This window comes from Nuphar pumila, chromosome 7 (assembly GCF_984573655.1).
Source record: "Nuphar pumila chromosome 7, dmNupPumi1.hap1.1, whole genome shotgun sequence".
NCBI lineage: Eukaryota > Viridiplantae > Streptophyta > Magnoliopsida > Nymphaeales > Nymphaeaceae > Nuphar > Nuphar pumila.
In genome coordinates, this window is record NC_143255.1 from 39,113,965 (window position 1) to 39,137,248 (window position 23,284).

General features: G+C 34.7%; 1 protein-coding gene across 1 annotated transcript in view; it reads left to right on the forward strand.

The window, feature by feature from the left end:
* The window catches only part of LOC149831983 (Nuclear transport factor 2 (NTF2) family protein), a 50,592-nt gene that overhangs the window by 25,391 nt on the left and 1,917 nt on the right, over positions 1–23,284 (forward strand). The window contains exon 5 of the mRNA XM_090014244.1: positions 11,894–12,000. Within this exon, the coding sequence (XP_089870370.1) occupies positions 11,894–12,000 (107 nt within the window). The remainder of the gene's footprint in view (positions 1–11,893; positions 12,001–23,284) is intronic.

Sequence of the window (23,284 nt, forward strand, 5' to 3'; positions counted from 1 at the left end):
TGCTTTACTTATTTGATTGATATTTAGGTTGATTTATGTAATTGCTTTACTTATTTGATTGATAATTTGATATTTAAGTTGATATACTGCATGCATGATGAATGATATTATGACAATGTTAACTGTTAAATGTTAAATTGTTAAAACTTCAAAATTATATATATATATATATATATATATATATATATATATATATATATATATATAATTTTTTTTTTACATTTTTGTCCCTGCCGCACCCCCGCACTCGGGTTTTTGGGAAGTGCCGCATCCCCGCACCCGCACCCATGTGACATAGCTTCAGCACAATACCCATACATGTATCCACTCAGTTTGGTCGACAAAGACCCATAGATCCACGCGACTATTAGATCTGATTACAGATCTGAGTCATGACTCTTGTCAGACCTCAGATCTGTACCACTCATTAAAAAAAATGACACCTTTTATCTGATTCTCTTCACGTGAACCTTTTTATCTGATCCTCTTCACGTGATCTAATACCCTTCACTCAAACTTTGACGCAAAACTCGAGATCGCGCTCCCCGTATCGATGGCTTTGATACCATGTAGATGAAAAAACTCAGAGAATACTCAGAAACGAGAGAGAGAGAAAGAAAGAACTTAGAAAACTACCTTAGGTCTAATCTCCTTTAGTTTAAATAGAGATTAGCCAAGAGAGCAAATTTACATTAGAGTCCCTCATTATTTATAAAATACCAAAAACAACTTTAAGAATAAATAAACTTTACTTTAGAGAGGTCGGCTTATCTTAACAAGAACAATACGGATTGTTATATCTTTGGTTGTTGATTATGGATGGCAGTTAAGCCAGTTAGATGTAAAAAATGCCTTCTTACATGGAGATCTGAAGAAAGAAGTTTTCATGGAACAACCACCTGAATATGCTGAAGGAGATCCCAAGGATTATGTCTGAAAACTGAAAAGAGCTCTTTATGGGTTTAAGCAAGCCTCTTGCTCTTGGTTTGAGAGTTTTTCTCTCAAAATTCAAAACTATGGTTTTCGTAGATACTCTCTTGATCTTTCACTCTTTATTTTCAAAGATAAGGATGTTTCTACCTTATTACTTATATATGCTGATGCCATAATTCTTACGGGCAATTCAAACAGTCATATACAAACAGTGAAGAAATTATTGATGCAAAATTTTAAGATGAAAGATCTTGGTAACTTAAGGTATTTTCTCGAAGTTGAAGTGGATAGAAAATGTGATATTTTAACTCTTAATATAAATATACTCTTGATCTTTTAAGGAGGGCATAAATGACAGATTGTAAACCCCTAAACACACCTAGTCTTTTGCATCAAACACTGAGTTCTAATGATGGAGACTTATATAATGATCCAACCAAATATCATAGCATCATTAGAATGCTCCTGTATCTTACTTTTACCAGGCCAGTATATTCTCTTAATCAGGTATCTCAATTTATGCATGAACCAAGAACGGGTCATGTTGAAGCCATGAAAAGAATTTTAAGATTTTTGAAAGGAACCATTGGTGATTGTGTTTTTTATCAAAGAAATTGGTTTGACAATAAAGGACACAAGATCATCACTTATACAAATGCGGATTGGGCAAGGGATCCTGATAAGAGGCAATATGTTTCTGGCTATTGTATATTCATTGGAAAAAAAATTTGGTGTCATGGAGTAGTATAAAACAAAGAGCCATTGCTAGGTCTAGTACTGAAGCAGAATATAGGTCCATAGCCGCTGGAGCAGCTGAAGCTACATGGGTCAGACATCTTCTTGCAGATCTTGGAGGAGTCTCCCAATCATTTTTGTTGTGTGATAATCAAAGTGCTATTAACATTGCTTATAATCCTATACAATATGGTCGCACAAAGCATATTGAGATAGATCAACACTTCATCAGACAGAAGGTTGAAGACAAGGACATTGAACCTCGTCACATTCGTACAGAAAGTCAAGTTGCTGACTTGTTCACTAAAGGCCTAACAAAGCATTAATTTTGGTTATTAAAGAACAAGTTGTCCATGGTACAAGACCATGCACAACTTGAGGGAGGGTGATAAAATGTGATTTAGACATCACCGGATCTGGACACGTTAAGTCTGTTTCTTTCTATGTAATGGCATTCTTGTTATTTGTTTGTATTTTAAACCCTTTGTAATCTATGTTACATATAATAGAATTAGGGTATGCCTCTTCATTTGTGGCTGCCATTTCTTCTTTCTGAGCCTCTCCCTCTCTCTCTTTCTCCTTCTCTCCATTTTCTGGAGAAAAGCAACTCTGGTGCTTCCATAAATCTGATATTAGGTTTCTTTCACTAGGCAACCTAGATCTGATTTCATCAAGCTTATTGAGTATGTGAATCATGGGGCATCCCATCTGGGGTTTAGACCAGCATTGAGAAATAATCCTTCTACACTCTGCCTCAGATAGCCACCATTCAAAGAATTTAAACGAAGATCTTTTTCTTATCGTGACAGGACCTTCAGAGTCGAATAGGAGCAAACTATGATCAGCCACATACCGGGGAAATATCTTTAGAGAACTACCCATACCAATATCGTCAAACCATTGATAGTTTACAAAACACCTGTCTATCCGGCATTGCATGTTTGCTGCACCTCTCTGGTTATTCGACCACGTGAATCTAGCCCTGGGGTCCCCAATCTCAAAAAGTTCACCAGCAGAGATAAAACCATGAAAATTTGAGGCACAGTAGATACTCGGAGGCGAACCTGTTTTTTTCAGAATTATTGAGAGCACAATTAAAATCTCCAATAACAACCCAAGGCCTCGGAGACAAATCCATGATATCCAGCAAAGCTCCAAACTGCTGGAGCGCATCCCAAAGTGATTACTTAAATACACACCAGCAACCATAAAGCTCAAATTTTTACAACGATCAAAAGCTGAAAAGCAGATATAACCATCATTGATTCAAAAATCAAAACAGTCCACTCTACTCGGATCCTAAAACAGCATAATGTACATCCTATCCTTCTCAGAGATAGCATCATGAATGACATTAAATTCAGCATACCTATACTTGAAATCTCTGAACCTCTGAAAAGAAATCATTGGTTCGATGACAAACATAACCTCAAGATGAAAGTTACGAATGGAAAACTGTAAATCCTTATGGGCTGGGATTTTCGCAAATCCCCTCACATTCCAGGATAAAATCTAAATTTAGAAACAACTTTTTTTTCCTTCCGAACCGCTTCGTGGTCTATGAGTCACATTACTCACAGTAGCAGTCTCAGAAGTCATCCCCTTCTTAGGTCTGCCTGGCTTCCTTTTGGATCCTGCAACGTCTGACTTCATCGCTTCAGAACCCTCCACCTTGGGATAAGGTTTCTTAGCCAAGCTTAATGTCTGGCCGTCTTTCCTCATAGTCACCATACCACCTTCAATATAAGTAGCGTCTAAAGGCTGTTGCAAGCCAACCACAGAGTCCCCACCAACCTCCAATTCATTATCCTTCGCCCTCTGCCATACACACAACCTCACAACTCACAAGTGTCTTGACCTGTAGCATTCTGCTCTACAACAGTAGCCTGCTGAGGATCACTTCTACTACCACCTGCGATGGATGTCACATTTCCACCCTCACCAATAGACACATCAGCAGCTACAAAAGGCGAATTGGGTTTCTGCACATGAACAACAGGCTGAACCGGAAGAGAGTCATTAACATCTGACTCAGCTGCCCGGCCCATATTACCATCTTTCTCATCAACCACATTATTAGTGAGAATGTCAAACGGGTTGCTAATAACCTTTGGGACCAAGCTTTGGATACTTTCTTCTTTCTGGCAGATTGCCATCCTCCTTCCCCAACCTTCTCTGGTTGTACCTTTGAGATAACCTTTGGGACCAAGCTTTGGATACTTTCTTCTTTCTGGCAGACTGCCATCCTCCTTCCCCAACCTTCTCTGGTTGTACTACCTTTGTATTTTTGGGACAGCGCTCCGATACATGCATGCGAGACTGACAAACCCCACATACTTTCGACAAAGTTTCAAACTCAAATCGAAGGTCCTCAGAACAGGAGACACCAAGCATAATAGACAGAGATTCACAAAGCTCACTGTTCACCTAAAATTCTATAAGAATCCGAGCAAACTGGAATCTAACCTTCGACGAGGTGCGCTCATCAATCGCTATCAGATTGCCATCCAGAGCATCAACAACTAGAATGAAAGTGTGCACAAAGGCACAACACATAAATGAGAACACAAATGCTCAAAGGCATAAAAAATAAGAAGAATCTTTATTGAAGTGAATAGGAGCTTTGCTAGAAAGCTTAATAAATACAAAGGGGGTTTACCCCTATATATAATCCACAAGGAGCAAAGGAGGGGCTCCAAAGTAGATGTTGGAGCCCCTCCAATGGTTAGAAATCTAACTGTTGGAGGGGTCCCAACGTCTATTTGTGGGACCCCTCATGAATGAAAAGAAAGAAAATAAAAAATAAATTACAAACATATTAAAAAAGATGAATATGCATAAAAGAGAGTGAAAAGACAAAATTACCTTTATTGGGTATTACAGAAGGAATGTACTTCTTTTATATATATATACATATTTTAACACCCCCCTCATGCTTACAGGGCGATAACCAAAAGTTTGTCAAGGAGAAAATGGAAACGCAGTGAATACAACGCCTTAGTGAAAAAACCAGCTAGTTGATATTCTGATGTCACGTAAGGCAGATCAATGACATTCTTTAGATATTCTTCTCTAACATAGTGGCAGTCCATCTCGATATGCTTTGTGCGCTCATGAAAAGTGTGATTCTTTGTAATATATATGACACTTTTGTTGTCGCAACATAATTTTGTAGGCCTTTGAACACTAACCCCCATATCTTTCAGTAGCTGCCGAATTCAAACAATTTTCATGGTGGTAGTTGCCATGGCTCGATACTCTGCCTCCGTAGAAGATAGCAACACTTTTTGTTGTTTCTTGCATCTCCATGAAACCAAAGATTCTTCTAAAAAGACACAAAAACCAGTGGTGGAGTGACGGTTATTCGAGTCACCTCCCCAATCTGAGTCAGTGTAAGCAATTAAATTTTACTCAGAAGATGAAGATAGAAATACTCCCTTATTTATCGATCCTTTCACATATCTGATGATCCGAAGCACAACACTCATGAACTTTGTTGGTGCATGTTGAAATTGACTTGCAATATGCACTTCATGGGAAATATCTGGCCTGGTAATACTAAGATACATTAATGAACCAACAAGTTGCTTGAAAGGATTTACTAGGGGAATCCCATCATCAATCTTCATTTTTGTTCCTACTACTTCAGGAGTATCACAAGTTTTGTCATCTGAAATGCCTGACATGTCAATGATTTCACCAGCAAGTTTAGTTTAAGACAAAAAATATCTCTTGTGAGAATAAGCAACTTTAATGTCCAAGAAATATTTTAGAAAACCCAAGTCTGACATTTCAAATTTTTCGGTTAGAGTAGATTTGATACTTTTGATCCCTATTGCATCATCACTTGTGATTAACATATCATCAACATATAATAATAGAATTACAATACCTTTATCAGAATTCTTTACAAATAGAGCAGTGTCAGTGTAGCATGAAACAAAATTATTTTTTATCATTACACTGGTAAATCGATCATACTAAGTCTTGGGAGCTTGCTTCAAACCTGTTATCATTGCAAAATTTTGCTTTTGCAAGTCAAACTGACCTTTGAAAAAAAATTTGAAAATAACTCGCCTCCGTTTTAAAATACAAGATAATTCTGAAGAATGGGACTCGCCTGTCGGTACGAGGTTCAACCGTTCCTGACACCATAACCAGGGATAATTGAACCAAGGATCAATCTGGTGTTTTGCTTTGCTCAACTTGTCTAAATCAATGTTCTATTTCCTAAATGCACAAAGAATCATGCATGTGCTATGAATTTCAGAAAATGCAGATTGAAATCATGATGTTTGCTTGGAATATTGGAAATATTTGGAAAAGGAGATACCTTGAAAATCGCGAACCATGTTGAGAGAACATTTTTTAAGGAAAATCGATTTATGAAGAAATCCTGAGATTTTGAGAAAATCGAGTTCTGAGGAAATGCAAATGACTTTGAAAAAAGTTGATTTCTTTGAATTCTGAAATTGAGAAGTTATTGGAACTTGGAAAATTGATTTTGGGACTTAGAAAAGCATTTGAAAATCCCTTGAAAATCGTTTTTAATGAAAAGGAAACGTTAATGTTTTGAGGAAAATCAATTTCTGAAGAAATTTTAGGATAACTTTGAGAAATCGATTTTCTTGAAATTGGATTCTTGATTTGATCAAAAGAGGGACGTGTAGCCTTGTGAAATCCTTTTCATGATGCATTCTAACCTAGATGATGCATGAATGCTATCTTGTGAAAATATTCTTTTTGAAGAAATTTTGAGAAAACTATTTGAAAAAGGGAATTTAGGTGCCTTATAGAACTTCAATGAAGTAACTTCACCTCATATCCCTTGACTATGGCCACATATATGGATTAAATATAACACATTTGATTCTAAAAGAATAAAATGTTTAGAGAACTTTGAAATATGCAATGGTTTTTAAAGATATCCTAAGAGTGTAGGCCGATTGTGGCTTAGAAGAAGATAAATCTGAGTTTCGTTCGTATTCTGACAATGGCCATAAATACGAAACCTATTGAGTTTATCAACTTCTTAGAAGCTAGTGCACGTGTCATTCGTGTAGACCATGGTGAATTTGAAGATGCATGAATCATCATTCGTCACACATTAGCATATTATAAAAAAATAAACTATATGCAATATAGCTTAAGCTAAGTAAGAAAAGTAAATTCTTATTCCAATGTTTACAATTACAATTTACATAAAAAGAGAAAAGAAAAGAAAAGAAAATACACTCTTGAATATCCCTGCAAAACTAGAAAACTTGTTAGTGAAAATATGTCAGCTTTTCTAGATTTATCCAATAATATCTGGAAATTACTGGATTTATCTAGTTATAAGCCTTTTTCCATGTTTTCTTGAGATAAACATAATAAAAGATAATATAAAATTGAAGAAATAATAAAGATAAACAATTTTGAAATTCGGAATTTAGAGAAAAATAACAAAAATACCCCTGAAAACAAGACTATGGCCTTCAAATCAGGGTTTTCAGAAAAGATTTTTGTGAAACTTTAGATTTAGGGCTCAAATGGATTCAAATAAACACCAAATCGGGTGTGAAGCACCCTAACATGATTATAAACATGATCAAACATTAAAAACATGAAACTTTTTATAAAAAAATCGAAATATCACAAAAATAGTGATTTTCACAAGTGTTTTACTCGAATCGGGACTCCGTGGGCATCCTGTTTTCATGATTTAATCAAATAATATATCAAATGAACTAAAAAATCTGTAAAAATCAACATGGATAGTTCTGATAACCTTAAAATTAAATTGCATTCAAAAAAATATATTTTTGACATTGTTTTAATACGAAAATTGAATAAAACCCTAAAATACGCGATTTTGCCCGCGGACACGTACCTATCAGTGTCAGACCCGAATCGGGTATCAAACCACCATAGAAATTCATAAAAATTTACAGAGAGGTACTAGACAGAAAAACAACGATTTCCCTTTTTACAGATCTAGAAAAATCATCTTCGGTTAGGTAGATATTGTTCCGGTAATATATGCTCAATTCTGACGAATATATAACGAGTTGAAATAAGTATATCCGGTTTCGGGTACACGGAAATATAGCAAATCATATTAAGAAATTATAAAATTTTAGCAGTGAACAACAGATACATAGAGGAAGATTTTCCTTTTTACAGATCATTGATCGGATCTCCGGTTAGGGAGATACGATCGACACAAGTCGATCTAGGGTTTAAACAAGGTATAACAAGCTCTGAAAAACTGATTCTACTTTTTGACAGAGGAAAAATAGCAAACAGATGCATAAAAATATGAAAAATTTACAGTAAATACTAGACATCAAGACAAAACCACTGCAACTTACAGATCGTCGATCGGATCTCTGACGAGGGAGATATCGCCTCGGCAAGTTGTACCCGAATCCATATAGCAACTTCACGGTTTAAAAAATATGGTTCGGTTTTCTATTTTTGACAGGGTTTCAGAATTCAAAATAATCTGATTTTTTTATGGGAAGTCACTGACAAATCCGTGGAACAACCCTAAAAAAATCATATTTTTTTGACAGAAACTTAAACATGAAATAACGTGATTTTCGCGTGCCTGAGATTGAAAATCATGTATTATCGATAAAGCTTGCAAAACCCTAATTTAAGCATGAAAATAATAAGAAAAACATGCAAATAATATCACAAATTTGGATTTGATGCTTGGATGAGTAAAATAAACATTAATATGATAAGAAAAAAAAAAACAGGGAATACATGGTTAGAATTTGATTTAGCCTTCGAAAAGAGAGATTCGACCCATTTAACGGGCGAATCTCATCTTTTTATTGGCTTAAACTTAAAAAATGATGATTTAAACAATTTCAATGGTTTGAAATCATGAAAAACGTCCATACACAGCCTTAGATCGCTTTCTTGAATCGATTTTATGATTCTTGAATAAAAAAGAAGCTTGTAATCCATATACAAGGGGCGACTATGGTGAAAACCATGAAAAAAGCGAAAAAACTAATAAAATAAGGTAGAGAAAATTTACCTTGGGGATTGTTGCTCCAATGGAGGAAGGAGATGATGCTGGGAGGAGAGAGAGGCAGCAAGAAAGGGAGAGAGAAAGCCTATGGGTCGACCCCCCTTTTGGCTCCTTTAAATAGATTTTTCAACCCTTAATTAAAGGGTTGGATTTATCTTGAAAAATTAATTAAGATAATTATCCATGGGGGGCGATTTTTATGAGGACTCCTAACCTAATCTAACTCTAGTCAATTAGCCTAATTAACCTAATACAACTAAAAAAGGTTTCAAATGTAGCACCACCTAGGCAGGCCCACATTTGGTTTTTAAAACTTTAAATAAAGCAAGGCTAAAACATTAAAATAAAGATGGATTTTAAAATCGATTTTGACTCTTCTAACTCCTAACCTAATTAGGACACTGGCTAACCCTAACTCTTTCAAATATGGCGGCACCCGGGATGGGCCCCACTTGATTTTTAAAAAACGATTTTAAAATTTGAAAATACAGATTTTAAAAAAGAGGTTTAGAATGAGGTTAGTTTTGAAACTGGAGGATTTGAGTCCATCAGAGTTCTAAATGGATCGGGACTCCTCTAAATGTGGCGTCAACTGTGTGGGCCCCACATCAGGGTTTTGAAAAAGTTGAGATAAAGATTGGAAATGGTTTCAAAGCAGAGTTAAAATCACCGAATGAAAATCAGAAGTTTTGAAAACAGAGTCCTAAGTGAACTGAAACTCTAGACTAGAGTCCTAAACCAAATAAGACTCTAACATTTTGGTTTTTGAAAGCCAAATGAAGAGGTTTTTGAAAGATTTTCTCAAAATAAGTGAAAATAAGTCAGAAAAAGCAGTCAGGGTTAGAGTCCTAACTCAATCGAAACTCTGAGACAAAGTCCTGAATCAACTGGAACTCTGCGAAATGGACTAATTTTTGAAAACAAATGAAGAGAATGAAAATGAAAGTAGAAACTGAAATCAGAACGGAGTACTAACCGGATTAGGACTCTGGGACGGAGTCTTGATCGGACTGAAACTTTAGATTTTTTTGGTTTTTCTGACAATAATTGAGAGAGTTTTTAGAAAACAGGTGGAAATGGAATGAAATTTGAAATCATGATTAGAGTCCTAATCCAACTGAAACTCTGAGTCAGAGTCCTAATTCGACCGAAACTCTAAAATTTTGGGTTTGTTTTCAAAAAACAAGTAAAATAAAGTTAACAGATGAAATCATGGTAGAGTTCTGAACCGATTGGGACTCTGGGACAGTCCTGATTCGACTGAAACTCTAGAATTTTGCTTCTTTTGGAAAACAGATGAAAGGATTTTCGAAAACAAATGAAAATAGGTGTTAAAACAGAAATCAGAACAGAGTCCTGATCCGATCAAGACTCTGAGACAGAGTCCTAATTTGATGCAAGTGGGAGGGGTGTCGGTTGCGCAACACCTGATGGTTGAATGAGATGAACCGATCCCCACGATCGGGCGATGTGCAACAATAGGGGAAACGCCACCCAAAATGATGGGTTGTGTTGTTTTATTTTATTTTAATGGAATCCAAAATAAACAATGAGATGAATAATAAACTGAATACTATAGAGAAAGGGGAATGAGAAACATTCAAAAGGAGAAAACTGCCACTTTTTTGTCTTTATTATCCTCCTTATTTATGATCCTCCTTTATTTTTTTTGGGACAAAAAGGTTTGATGTGTCCCAGTTCATAACAATGATAACAAATAATTTTTCACCCCTTTTAAAATTATGATCACCCCTATTTTCATAGTTGTTGGGATTTCTATCATTCTCATTTCTTAAAAAATGAGGTGGTTTATAGCTCTTGGTATGATTTCCAAGCTTTGACATAGCAAACACGAATTCTTCATCTTTAGAAGTGGATGGCTTTTTCAATCTATTTTCTTCCATCGTTAATTCTTTAAGAGTTTCAACTATGAAAGGGACCCTTCTATGAAGAAGAGCGGATTTAGTTCCTTCAAATTCGGGCCTAAGCTCATTTATGAATTGATAGAAATCCTCCGCTTTGATTTGATTTTTGCAGAGTTCGACATCTTGTGGGCAATGCCACTTTGGTTCAAGAAGAGTCAATTCATCCCAAAGGAGAGAGAGCATTGTAGTATTCCCTTATGCTCATCTCTTCTTGAGTCATGGTCCTTACTTTGTTTTGGACGTTACATATATGTGTGATATCCTTAAGACTATACATGTCTTTAAGGTATTTCCATGCATCACTAGCGAAGTCAAACTTCGCCAAACTAGAACATTTGTGGATGTCCACACTATTGATGAGCCATCCAATAATTTTGGAATGACCCATCCTCCATTCCTTCCATCTTTTCTCATAGTCGGAAACGGCTTTAGCCATTTCCTTTCCTTGAAGCGCAACTTCTTTTTCATTCTCGATTTTTGTAAGAATGAGTTTAAGCTTCTTTTCGGTGCCGTCAACCAATCCCCAAAGTCCCTTTTCCCATATTTTATGTTTTACTATGGATGCCCACATCACATAGTTTGTGTCATTTAGGCATATGGGAATGGGGACTATTACCTCCCTCTCATTCTTCATTTACAACAAGTGGATAGAGAGAGAAAGAAAAAGAAAGAGAGAACGAGGAAGAAAATACAAGACTTTTTTCTGAAGTCGTCCACTTCCCGATGCAACAATTCATGATTTGTTGTATTTTTCCAAGCTCATGATCCTCCTCTTGATATTGTCACGATCTTCTCTAAAAACGGTTTTGGAACACCCAAGCTCTGATACCATGTAATGAAGTGGATCGAATTCGATGAACATGCAAGAACACACACCTCAATCAAGTGGTAACACTTGATTGAATAATCACACCACCCACACAAGGGTCAAATGAGAAAGTATATTGCATAGAAAACTCTCTTGTGTTCATTAATGGCCTATTGTAATTTTGCTTGTTGTGTAATGGGTATTTTCGTACCCTAATGTTTGTACCAGCCTATATATAATGATAAGCCAGATACCGCAGACCCTAATTGGGGTTTTCTGCAGCCACCACGTTCTCTCCCTCTATTCTTTATTCGTTCTTGTGATTGAATGACAGAACCCTTGATTTCTAACATTTATATGCATGTTTAACAATTTGAGGTTATTTTTCCTTAAATGTGAATTCTATTTTGAAAGTTTAATGGTTCATTGGATACTATCTCATGCATAAGTTTTATCTTTTGGCAGGTTACTTCTCATTCTTTATTTGCCTCTGGAAGTCATGCTTTAGCTCCCAAAAAATCTATTTTGGGAAGAAAAGGAATTAACTGCTCTCCCTGTTCTGGCGACTTTAGGTTTCACTTCAACACTTTTTTTTATCGTCTTTACTAGTTACAGTTTGCAGGTGTTGTGTTCGATTGTCACTTCTACTGCTTCTTGATTTCTTATTTTAGTAGCTAAGAATGGGTAGCCTGATTGGTGTCAAAGCATTCTGTAGATTTAGCTGATTGCTTCATAGTTCATAATATTAATTGCTTTCACATGGTCCATGTCATAGAGTTTGGCCAGCTATTGTTATTAGCATGCCTTTAGCTCTTTAGCTTACAAAATCTGATTCGTCCTCTTCAATAAAGCATGAGAGGTTTGAAGGTCCTCAATCCTACAGTTGTATTTTTACATTTTTGAATTTGAAAATTTTGCTTTCTTGCCATATTTTAGGACTCAGGTTTGGCAGGAAGTTCCCCTTTCCCCTGAATATTCGACTCTTGGTCCTGTTCATTGAGGCTCCTTTCCTCTTCTTTTTTGGTTGTCCTTTTTTCTTCTGATGTCTGAATGTTTTCTTTGTCTGTTTCATGCATGGAACTGTGCATTTTCATCTGGAGTGTTTTTTCCTATTTGTTTGTGAGGCAAGGGCAACTGGAACCTACAGCTAGGAATTGATATAGAATTGACCCGTTAATTTTTTTCTGGCTACTGATCATCTGAGGAAATAAGAATTTGTTCAGTCTTTAGCGTTCATGGCTTCATTTGTCATATGTTCTCATTTATCTCTGCTCAAATATTTCACTTTCAATTATTTCTTTGTGGTTATTTCAACAATAAACTGTTGGTGGCATCAAATACATGCAAGTATGCAAAAAGAGAAATTTTATATATTTCACAGTATGCTTATCAAATGCATGCTTTACAAAGGGGGCGCAAGGCTCTACATATAGTGAAGGGAGGCAGTCCAACAGTCGTTGGACTGTCCCCCAACAGCCATATTACATATTACTTAAAGAAAATAAAAAATAAAATAAAAAGTAAAAAGACTTTTCAGTCCCTAATGGACTGTATTAAAATGCATCTTATAAAATGACCAAAATACCCTTGATATATGTATATTATATAAATGTGCGTATATTATATAAATATACATAATATATATATATATATATATATATATATATATAATATATATATATATAAACACTCTCCCTTGAACTTACGGTGAAATCACCAAAAGTTTGCTAAGAAGATACAAGAATTTGGGTAGAGGAAGAGCTTTGGTGAAGAAGTCTAAAATTTGAAACTCGGACTGAACATATGGCAAAGTAATCGTTTTCTTCAAATATTCTTCACGAACATAGTGGCAATCTATGTCACATGGGTGCGGGTACGGGTGCAGAGCAATTTCAAAAATTTTGGACACGGGGACACGGCTATATATATATATATATATATATATATATTAAATATATATATATAATAAGATTGTAAATTTTAAAGCAATAAGTTGACCGGTCAAAGTTGACAAAATATATATAACAATAATAACAATAAAAAAAATAATATATATATATATATATATATATATAACAATCATAAATGGACAAAAATAAACTCAGTCAAAGTTGACTGAGTCCAAAATTAATTTTAATAAATGGATAAAAATAGATTCGATCAAAGTTGACCAAGTCCAAAATGTGGACGGACTCGGCCCCGGTGCATTGACCGAGTTCGACACTTAGTTGACCATGTCTGCTCCATGTTCGAAGCTGCACCCATGTCCGCGCCCGTGTCGGGGCGTGTCGACGTGGGTGCGTCGACCTTTTAGCAGAGTCTGTGACTTAGGTAGCTATCCATCTCAATATATTTCGTTCGCTCATGAAATGTGTGATTGCTGGCTATATATATGGTGCTTTTGTTATCGCAACATGGCTTTAAAGGTTCTGAAACATCAACACCCGTATCTGAAAGTAGTGTTCTCATCCACACGACCTTGGTGGTTGTTGTAGCCATCACCTTGTACTTAGCTTTCGTGGAAGATAAAGACACTTTTTGTTGTTTTTTGCATCGTCAAGAGATGAGGGAATCACTTATAAATGCACAAAAAACTGTAGTTGAGTGACGGTTATTGGGATCTCCTCCCTGGTCAGAATCAATATAAGAAATAAGATTTAAAGACGATGAAGAGGATAAGAATAACCCTTTAGATATAGTTTTCTTGATGTATCGAACTATTCTTAATATTGCACTCATGTGAACCAATGTGGATGCATGTTGAAATAGACTTGCAGTGTGTACAACATGCGCATTGTCTGGCATGGTAATAGATAGGTACATTAATGATCCAATAAGTTGTCTATAAGAAGTTGGATCATCTAATAACACTCTATCTTCAACTCTCATTTTTGCATTTATCACTTCATGAACATCGGCGTATTTTGTGTCAGTGATTCCCGAACGCACAACAATATCAGTTGCAAACTTGATTTGAGACAAAATGTACCCTTTTGGTGAGTAGGCTACTTCAATTCTTAAAAAATATCTAAAAAAACCAAGGTTAGTATATCAAAAGATATTTAAGCATAATTTTAATTTCTTCAATTTTCTTCTGATCATTCTCAATGATGATCATATCATCAATATACAAAAGGAGAATGATAAGTGAGGTACCTATAGATCTTACAAAAAGAGCAGTGTCAGTGTAACGAGATTTAAATTCAAGATTCAACACAGTACCACTAAACCAATCATACCATGCTTTAGGGGCTTGTTTAAGCCCATATAAAGCTTTTTGAAGATGAAAAACCATACTATTTTCAATAATCAAACAAGAGAGAGGATCCATGTACACTTCTTTATTTAAGTTTCTATTTAACAATGCATTCTTAACGTCTAACTTATATATAGGTCATTTTTTAATGGATGCTACTTCAACTAGAGCCCTAACTGTGTCATACGAGCTACTGAGGCAAATGTTTCCTCAATCTATTCCATATTCTTGAGAGTATCATTTTGTAACTAATCTTGCTTTATATCTTTCTAAGGACCCATCACTTTTTGTTTTTTTATTTTAAAGACCCATCTACACCCCATTGTCTTCTTTCCGTCGGGAAAAGGTTGAATTGCCCAAGTATGGGCCCTGTGTAATGCATCTAATTCTATTTTCATAGCTTCAACCCATTCTTTTATGTTTTTAACTTTGTTGTAGTTAGATGGTTCATGATATGCATGAATAGCTAGAAGACAAGTCCTATAGTTTGGAGAAAATGATTCATAAGAGACAAATCTATTTGGAGGCCTCTAACACTAGTTTTTTCAATATTTGTTGATTAATTATATCTTTCAAACTCATATGGATGCTCCCCGTTATCTCGTCTAGAGTACTGTAAGAGATTATGAGATGATTCTCTTTCTTCACTTAAGTAATTAATAGACTCGAAATTACCAATGTCATTATCAACAATTTCATTATTTGATTTAGGTAACAAATCAAATAAGAAGGTATACTCATATTCTTCCTTGGGTTTTTCAAAATCAAATCCATTTTCATTTTAAAGAAAAGTAACATTTCTAGAAATATAAAGCTTATCATTTGTTTGATCATAACATCGATAGCCTTTTTTATTTTCGGCATATCCAAGAAAGACACATTTTATAGTTTTAGGACAGAGTTTGTTATATTTTTCAAGAAGCACAAAATATTTACATCCAAATACCCATAGCCTTTTCAAGTCTGGAGGAATTTTAAAAAGTTTTTCAATAGGAGATTTATTTTTCAATGTTTGAGAAAGCATTCTATTTATTAGATATACTGCGGTTAGGGCGACTTCGGCCCATTTTTTTTTTTTGGAATTTCTTTTGAAATAAGTAGGGTCTTAGTAGTTTCAATAATGTGATGCTTTCTCTCGGAAATACCATTTTGTTGAGGGATCCTAGGGCAAGATTTTTGGTGTACAATTCCATGTGTTTTTAGATGTAATTGAAATTCATTTGAAAGAAACTCTCTCCCTGAGTCAGAGCGGAAGAGTTTAATATTTGTTTCAAATTGATTTTTAACAAGATTATGAAAGTTTTTAAAATACGAAAAGACTTTAGTTTTGAGTTTGAGGAACTAAAATCATCTATGAATGTAACATAATATAAATAACTACATTTTAAAATAACGGGAGCAAGACCCTATACATCCGAATGCACTAATTCAAAAATTTCATTAGACACGAGGTTTTTAGATCCAAAAGGTGTCATTTGCATTTTTTCAAGTATACAATCTTCATATACAAAATCTTTATCTTTACAAAACTTTTCAAAAAATGAGATAATTTGGATATACTTGTGTGTCCTAATCTTTTATGCCAAAGATCTAAATTAATGTCTTTGACATGATTACAAAAAGAGTTTTTGGGTAAACATAAGAAATACATATAGTAAAGATCTTCTCTTTTATGGCTTTGCCCAATCAGCTTCCTTGACTAAAGATCCTACACCCAACAAGCCTTAGATGAGAAGAATACTTTACATCTATAATTGGAAATTTGAGAAGCTGAAAAAAGATTTAAGTTCAATTTTAGAATGACCCTCACTTTTTTAACAAAAAAGTTTTTTGAGATATTGTTGAGGTTTCCTATAGTTTTAACTTTTAAAGAGGTACCATCGGCAGTTGATACACATAAAAAATATGAATTAGTGCAATCGGATAATAGAGACTCATTATGAGTCATGTGAAAAGAGGCACCTGAATCCAAAATCCAAGAAGACTTACCTAGAAGAGAAGAGGAGGAGATGACGGTGTCGGATCTAGAGGGTGTGACTTTAAGAATTTGTGACACGGCCTCTGCTATTTGGGCAATGGTCAAATCATTGAAGTTGCTGTAAAGAAATAGGCGGAAGTGTAACCCAAGAATGCACAAAGTATTTACAAAGTCCAATAATGGACAAGCAGTTTGGCATTCAAACAAGAAGTTCACAAAGGGACAATATGAAAGCCTAAAAAGGCTTACAAGCATAAAAATAATAAAATATTTATTGAATAAAGCCTTGAAAGGCATAACAAATACAAGGGGGAATCACCCCTATTTATACAACAAAAGAATAAAAGGAGAGCCATTAGGGGCTCCCCATAGAGACGTTGGGAGCCCCCAACGACTCTATGTGGGACCCCCAATGCATGTTCAAAAAATGGGATTTAAAAATAAAAAAATAAAATAAAATAAAAAAAGATAAACTAACCTAATAAATAAATAGTTGTTTCTATAAAACAACTATGTAAAAAGACAAAAATGCCCTTATCAGGTATTACAAAAGAATTATATATATATATATATGTGTGTGTGTGTGTGTACATGTATTTTTAATACCCCCTCAAACTTGACGGGGAAAGTTATCCCGAAAGTTTGGAAATACAAAACGAATCTTGGGAAGAAGTCCAAGTCTTCAAGGAAAATCTTCATCTTCATGGCATCTCAGAAAATTCTTGCAAATATAAGTCTTCAAAATGCTTTTATTGGTGATCATCCCCAAGCACTTTCATTGGATATCTCCATGATGTATTGAAGGTATCACATTTTAAAGATCCTGCATAGAAAGAACAAACCAAAAGAAGACTCCAAGTACACAAGAAAAAATATTCTAGCCCAAGAGTTGCAAAATTTTCAATAACAATATATTGTAAAGCAAAAATAAAATGGTTTAAAAAAAATAGTAATAACTTTTTGAATCATTGAATATTAAGAAAGACAAGAGGAACATCCCTCAAAGATGAAATTGAATCATAATCTAACTTATTTTTCAAGAATCCATAACATTGATCATAAGAAGATTTGATTACTTAAAAGACATGATTTATTTAGAAGAGATAATCAATTATCACAACAACAACAACAACTACTACGCCTTCATCAAAAAACAATTGGGGTCGGCGATATGAACAAAAAAAGAAAATCATTCTGGGTCTTCCACATGAATCCTTCTCCTCCAATCATTTCTATCCAATGCCATGTCCTTGGTGAGGTTCAAAGCATTCATATCCTTTCCTATCATCTCCATCCATGTCTTCCTAGGCCTACCCCGACCTCTTTTAACTAATATATCAATTATGCATAAAAAATATTTCAAATGACATGGTGGTCTTCCAAAAAGCATATAAATCTCTCAAAAGAGTCTATTAAAAACACTTCAAACAAAACCCATAAAAGGGTATAAATGGAAGAGCACAATAAAAATAAGTAAATCTTTATTTATGACAAAAATGCTCAAGAAGCATTGAATATGCACCATGTGACAATGTCTTCAAGACTAAAAGAACATCAAGTTCGAAAAATGACTTTAAAATCAAGAAGGCACAACACATTCAATAGATCACAAAGGCACAAATAATATAGAATCTTTATTTAGAGAACTCAAAATCTTTAGAAAGAGCTAATGAACTTTATTCATGCAATTATGTGAATCATGCACATGAAACAACAAATAAAAAAATAACTTTTATCAAAGATGAGTTAATTAAATTTATGCACACCACAATGTGGACACAATAATCAATTAAAAGCATAATTCACTCACCCATCCTAGAGTGATTTTAAGTATAGAGGACCAAATATATATATATATATATATATATATATATGTTATCAATGAAATGCATGAATTTTTATTGATAAATATTTTTTCATACACGGAAGGAACAAGTAGTAAAGATTTTAAGAGATTCATTAAAGAACAAAGGGAGTGATTTAAGCAAGTCAAAACCAATTTGCGGAAGATGACAAATTTAAAAAATCCCATAAATATCAAGAAATGGTATTTTGCAAAGAGAGATTTTAAAAACTTATATAAGGAAGGAGAAATGAAATTTGTAAATCAATACCAATTTGTGAAACATTACGTTCTCACAAATATTAAGAAGTGACATTTTGCAAACTTTAATAATACAATGCAAGATGCATGAAATTATTTCAATCAATCATTTCTCATAGAAGAGAAGATGAGTTAGACAATTTTTGAAAAAATTCTCAAACATTTGAATAAGTATATTAGAGCATCGGTTTAACTATCACAAGCAATCACCTCCTAGTCCTCCACACCTCAAATATCAAGTGTATCGGTTACTAGACCAAGAGCATAAACAACATGCCACTAAAGGGCCAAAAACACACACGAAGGTGTGTAAAAACACCTCTTGTCTACATATAATGACACTTGAAACGAATGTATCAGCGACTAGAACAAGAGCACAAAGCTAACAAAGGGTTAAAAATCACACACGAAAGTGTGAACAAATGTCTCTTGTCTACATACAATGACACTCAAAATCAAGTGTATCGGCTACTAGAGCAAGAGTACAAAGCCAACCATGAGCTAAAAATCACACACGAAGGTGTGAATTAACATCTCTTGTCTACGTATAATAACACTTTAAACAAGTGTATCAGCTACTAGAGCAAGAATACAAAGCCACCAATGGGCTAAAAACCACACACGAATGTGTGAATCAACATCTTTTGTCTACATATAGTGACACTTAGATAAGAGGCATAAAAAAGAGAAGACACCCGAGGTAAGAAGGCTTGTAATGAAAACACTAATGCAATTTTAAAAAAATATTAATTTAGACCACATTTCAAAACACCATAGTTTTAAGAAATAGATAGTCATCACAAGTACACATAATTAAAAGCATCCATAATAAAGTAGATGCCCAAAGAACAAAGGAATGATACAACACACTCACAATCAAAGATCCCATAACTGTCAGTTAGAGTCAAACTGCAAGTTGACAATCTAAAATGACATAAAACGAAGTACACACAACTCAGATCAACATACATCTCTGATTCAACAATAATAAGGCCAAGAAGATTGATACATAGGGGTGGCAATCGGGTCGGGTTGGCGGGTCGGGTTGGCGTGTCAGCATACCTCAACCCGAACCCGACCCGTTTATTAAACGGGTCAGCTGTGGCAAACACGAACCCGACCCGTTTAATAAACGGGTAACCCGACACGACCCGCCAACCCATTTAATAAATGGGTTGGGTCGGGTAAACGGGTTTTCAGGTTCGCGGGTCGGGTTGACGGGTCGGGCAAACGGGTTGGCGGGTCGGGTTGGCGGGTTGACAGGTCGAGCAGACAGGTTGGCGGGTTGACCCACCTGCCTAACCCGTTTATTAAACGGGTTGGCGGGTTGGCATACCCCCAACCCGAACCCGACCTGTTTAATAAACGGGTTACACGGGTCGACCCGTTTATTAAACGGGTTGGCTTAAGCCCAACCCGAACCCGCCTAAGAGGCGGGTTGGCGGGTCGTGTCAGAAATTGCCACCCCTATTGATACATCATATAAAAGTCTGTGATGGACAACACAAATGCCATAAAAAGGCATTGAACACTTACGAAAATCATTTTCCAAATAGGTGAGTTCATAAAAGTAACCGATATGAAAAGATAATTTCAAATTGAAAAAACCAATAATGGTAGATGACCAATCTTAGAAAAAGTGCAATCATATGCATAATAATATGACAATCTTTTGAATAAACATGAATCATGCTTAACATAGTCAATTCCGATCAAGGAATAGATGCACTAGAGCACATTAAACAGGTCGGGCAGACGGGTTGGCGGGTTGGCGGGTCGGGTTGGTGGGTTGACAGGTCGGGCAGACGGGTTGGCAGGTTGACCCACCTGCCTAACCCGTTTATTAAACGGGTTGGCGGGTTGGCATACCCCCAACCCGAACCCGACCTATTTAATAAACGGGTTACACGGGTCGACCCGTTTATTAAACGGGTTGGCTTAAGCCCAACCCGAACCCGCCTAAGAGGCGGGTTGGCGGGTCGTGTCAGAAATTGCCACCCCTATTGATACATCATATAAAAGTCTGTGATGGACAACACAAATGCCATAAAAAGGAATTGAACACTTACGGAAATCATTTTCCAAATAGGTGAGTTCATAAAAGTAACCGATATGAAAAGATAATTTCAAATTGAAAAAACCAATAATGGTAGATGACCAATCTTAGAAAAAGTGCAATCATATGCATAATAATATGACAATCTTTTGAATAAACATGAATCATGCTTAACATAGTCAATTCCGATCAAGGAATAGATGCACTAGAGCACGTTATATACAAAAAATCTAATAATTTTAAAGAGAAGACAAAAACATATTATCTTAAAAGGAATTCTTTTAAATAAAAAATCTACTATAAGACAAATGAAACATGTAATATATTAAGGAAATAATACATATAAAGTTTTTAGAACCTTTTACACTCTCAAAAGTAGACATAATTACTATCAATCATGAATACTTGAAGCAATAAGATGATCTAATAACTCATAGCCACATAGCTTATATAGAAGCTGTGAAATTATACCAAACATAATTCATAATGCAATCTAATTTTGTATGACTATGACACATTTTTTTAGAGAAAAACGAGTTAACAAAAATGCATTTAAAGCATCTAATACAAGATTTACTTTCTATATAAAAGTCAAATCACAAATATTGAAGATCATTCTCAAGCATAATCATTCGATAATGTTTTTCAAAGAATTAGTTTTGCATAATGAGAAAAACATCTTAAAGTTAACCATTGTAATGAGATATGCAGAAATACAAATTACAAGGGATAACACAAGAGGATTTCATAAAGAACCAAATCTCACGAGCACATAAAGTGCAAAATACACAAAAACCTACTAAGGGTTAAATGCTAAAAAGCAAAAGAAGAATATTATTGAAGGAAAAATGAGAGAATCGTTGAAATTATATGAGTATGCAAAGATATCCACGATATTAAAGAAAACATGATGGCACAAGGTGTACTTCATACAAATTTCTTAAAATTTTTAAGAAAATCATAAAATTCATAATGGTTACTGATAATTATTATGATAAAACCAAATGCATATAACAAGGGAATTAGCAAAAGCATAATCTTTAAGATTTAAAGCAAAACCATATATTCTTGTAAAATATAATTTCTATGACAATATGCATAATTAAAACAAATATTTTATGGAGATATGCTTACGCATAAGATTTAATAATTTATTTAAAGAACTATTCATTTTTAACATATTTAGCAAGAGGCTACTATATTTTAAATACATTTTCAAATGCATACCATAAATATTTAAAGTAGAGAATTTAAAGAAAATAGCAAAAGTATCCATATATATAATAATAAAGAAAATAAGTGTTTTCTCATGCACAATGAATCAGATAAATAATACAAGAGATACCTTTTAAAAAGTATGCGATACATACCGGGTAAATTCTTTGAATTCAAACTTTGAATGGTACGCTTTTCGAGGCAACCACCGTGATGAAGCAACACACGAGCTATTCTTCTAGAGACCAATCTCTGATACCATGTAAAGAAATAGGCGGAAGTGTAACCCAAGAATGCACAAGCATTCACAAAGTCCAATAATGGACAAACACTATGGCATTCAAACAAGAAGTCCACAAAGGGACAATATGAAAGCCTAAAAATGCTATACAAGCATAAAAATAATGAAATATTTATTGAATGAATCTTTGAAAGGCATAACAAATACAAGGGGGAATCACCCCTATTTATACAACAAAAGAGCAAAAGGAGAGCCATTGGGGGCTCCCCATAGAGACGTTGGGAGTCCCCAATTGTTACATTTGTGATTGTTGGGGGTCCCAACGACTCTATGTGGGACCCCCAATGCGTGTTCAAAAAATGGGATTTAAAAAGGAAAAATACAAAAAATAAAAAAAGATAAACTAACCTAATAAATAAATAGTTGTTTCTATAAACAACTATATAAAAAGATAAAAATACCCCTATCGGGTATTACAAAAGAATTATATATTTTTATATATATAGATATGTATATATATACGTATGTATATATATACATATGTATATATATACATATGTACATATATTTTTAACTGTTGCCTCCTTTATTTGATTCTTGAGGTTCTTCACTTAAGGCGGCCACTTTCTTAAATTTGGGACAATTCGGTTTTATATGCCTCAGTTCTTTACAATGATGATAAATGATTTTACCTTTGTATCTTCCTCCATTGAATTTCCTTTTCAAAGTGAGGTGGTTTATATGTTTTTACAAAAAATTTGGGTCTTGCCATGGCAAGGACTTCATCATTAAACTTATGCATTCTGAGTCTTGTTTCCTCTTGGCAAATTTGAGCAAGAGCCTCGCTTATAGAAGGAGTCGAGATCCTATGAAGCAAGGATGACCTAACTTGCTCAAATTTCGATCGGAGACCATAAAGAAAAAAAAAAGGTTTTCTTATTTCAATAGTCAAACTTTCTCATTTTGTTTTTAACATGGCTAGTTCATCCCAAATAAGAGATAAAAT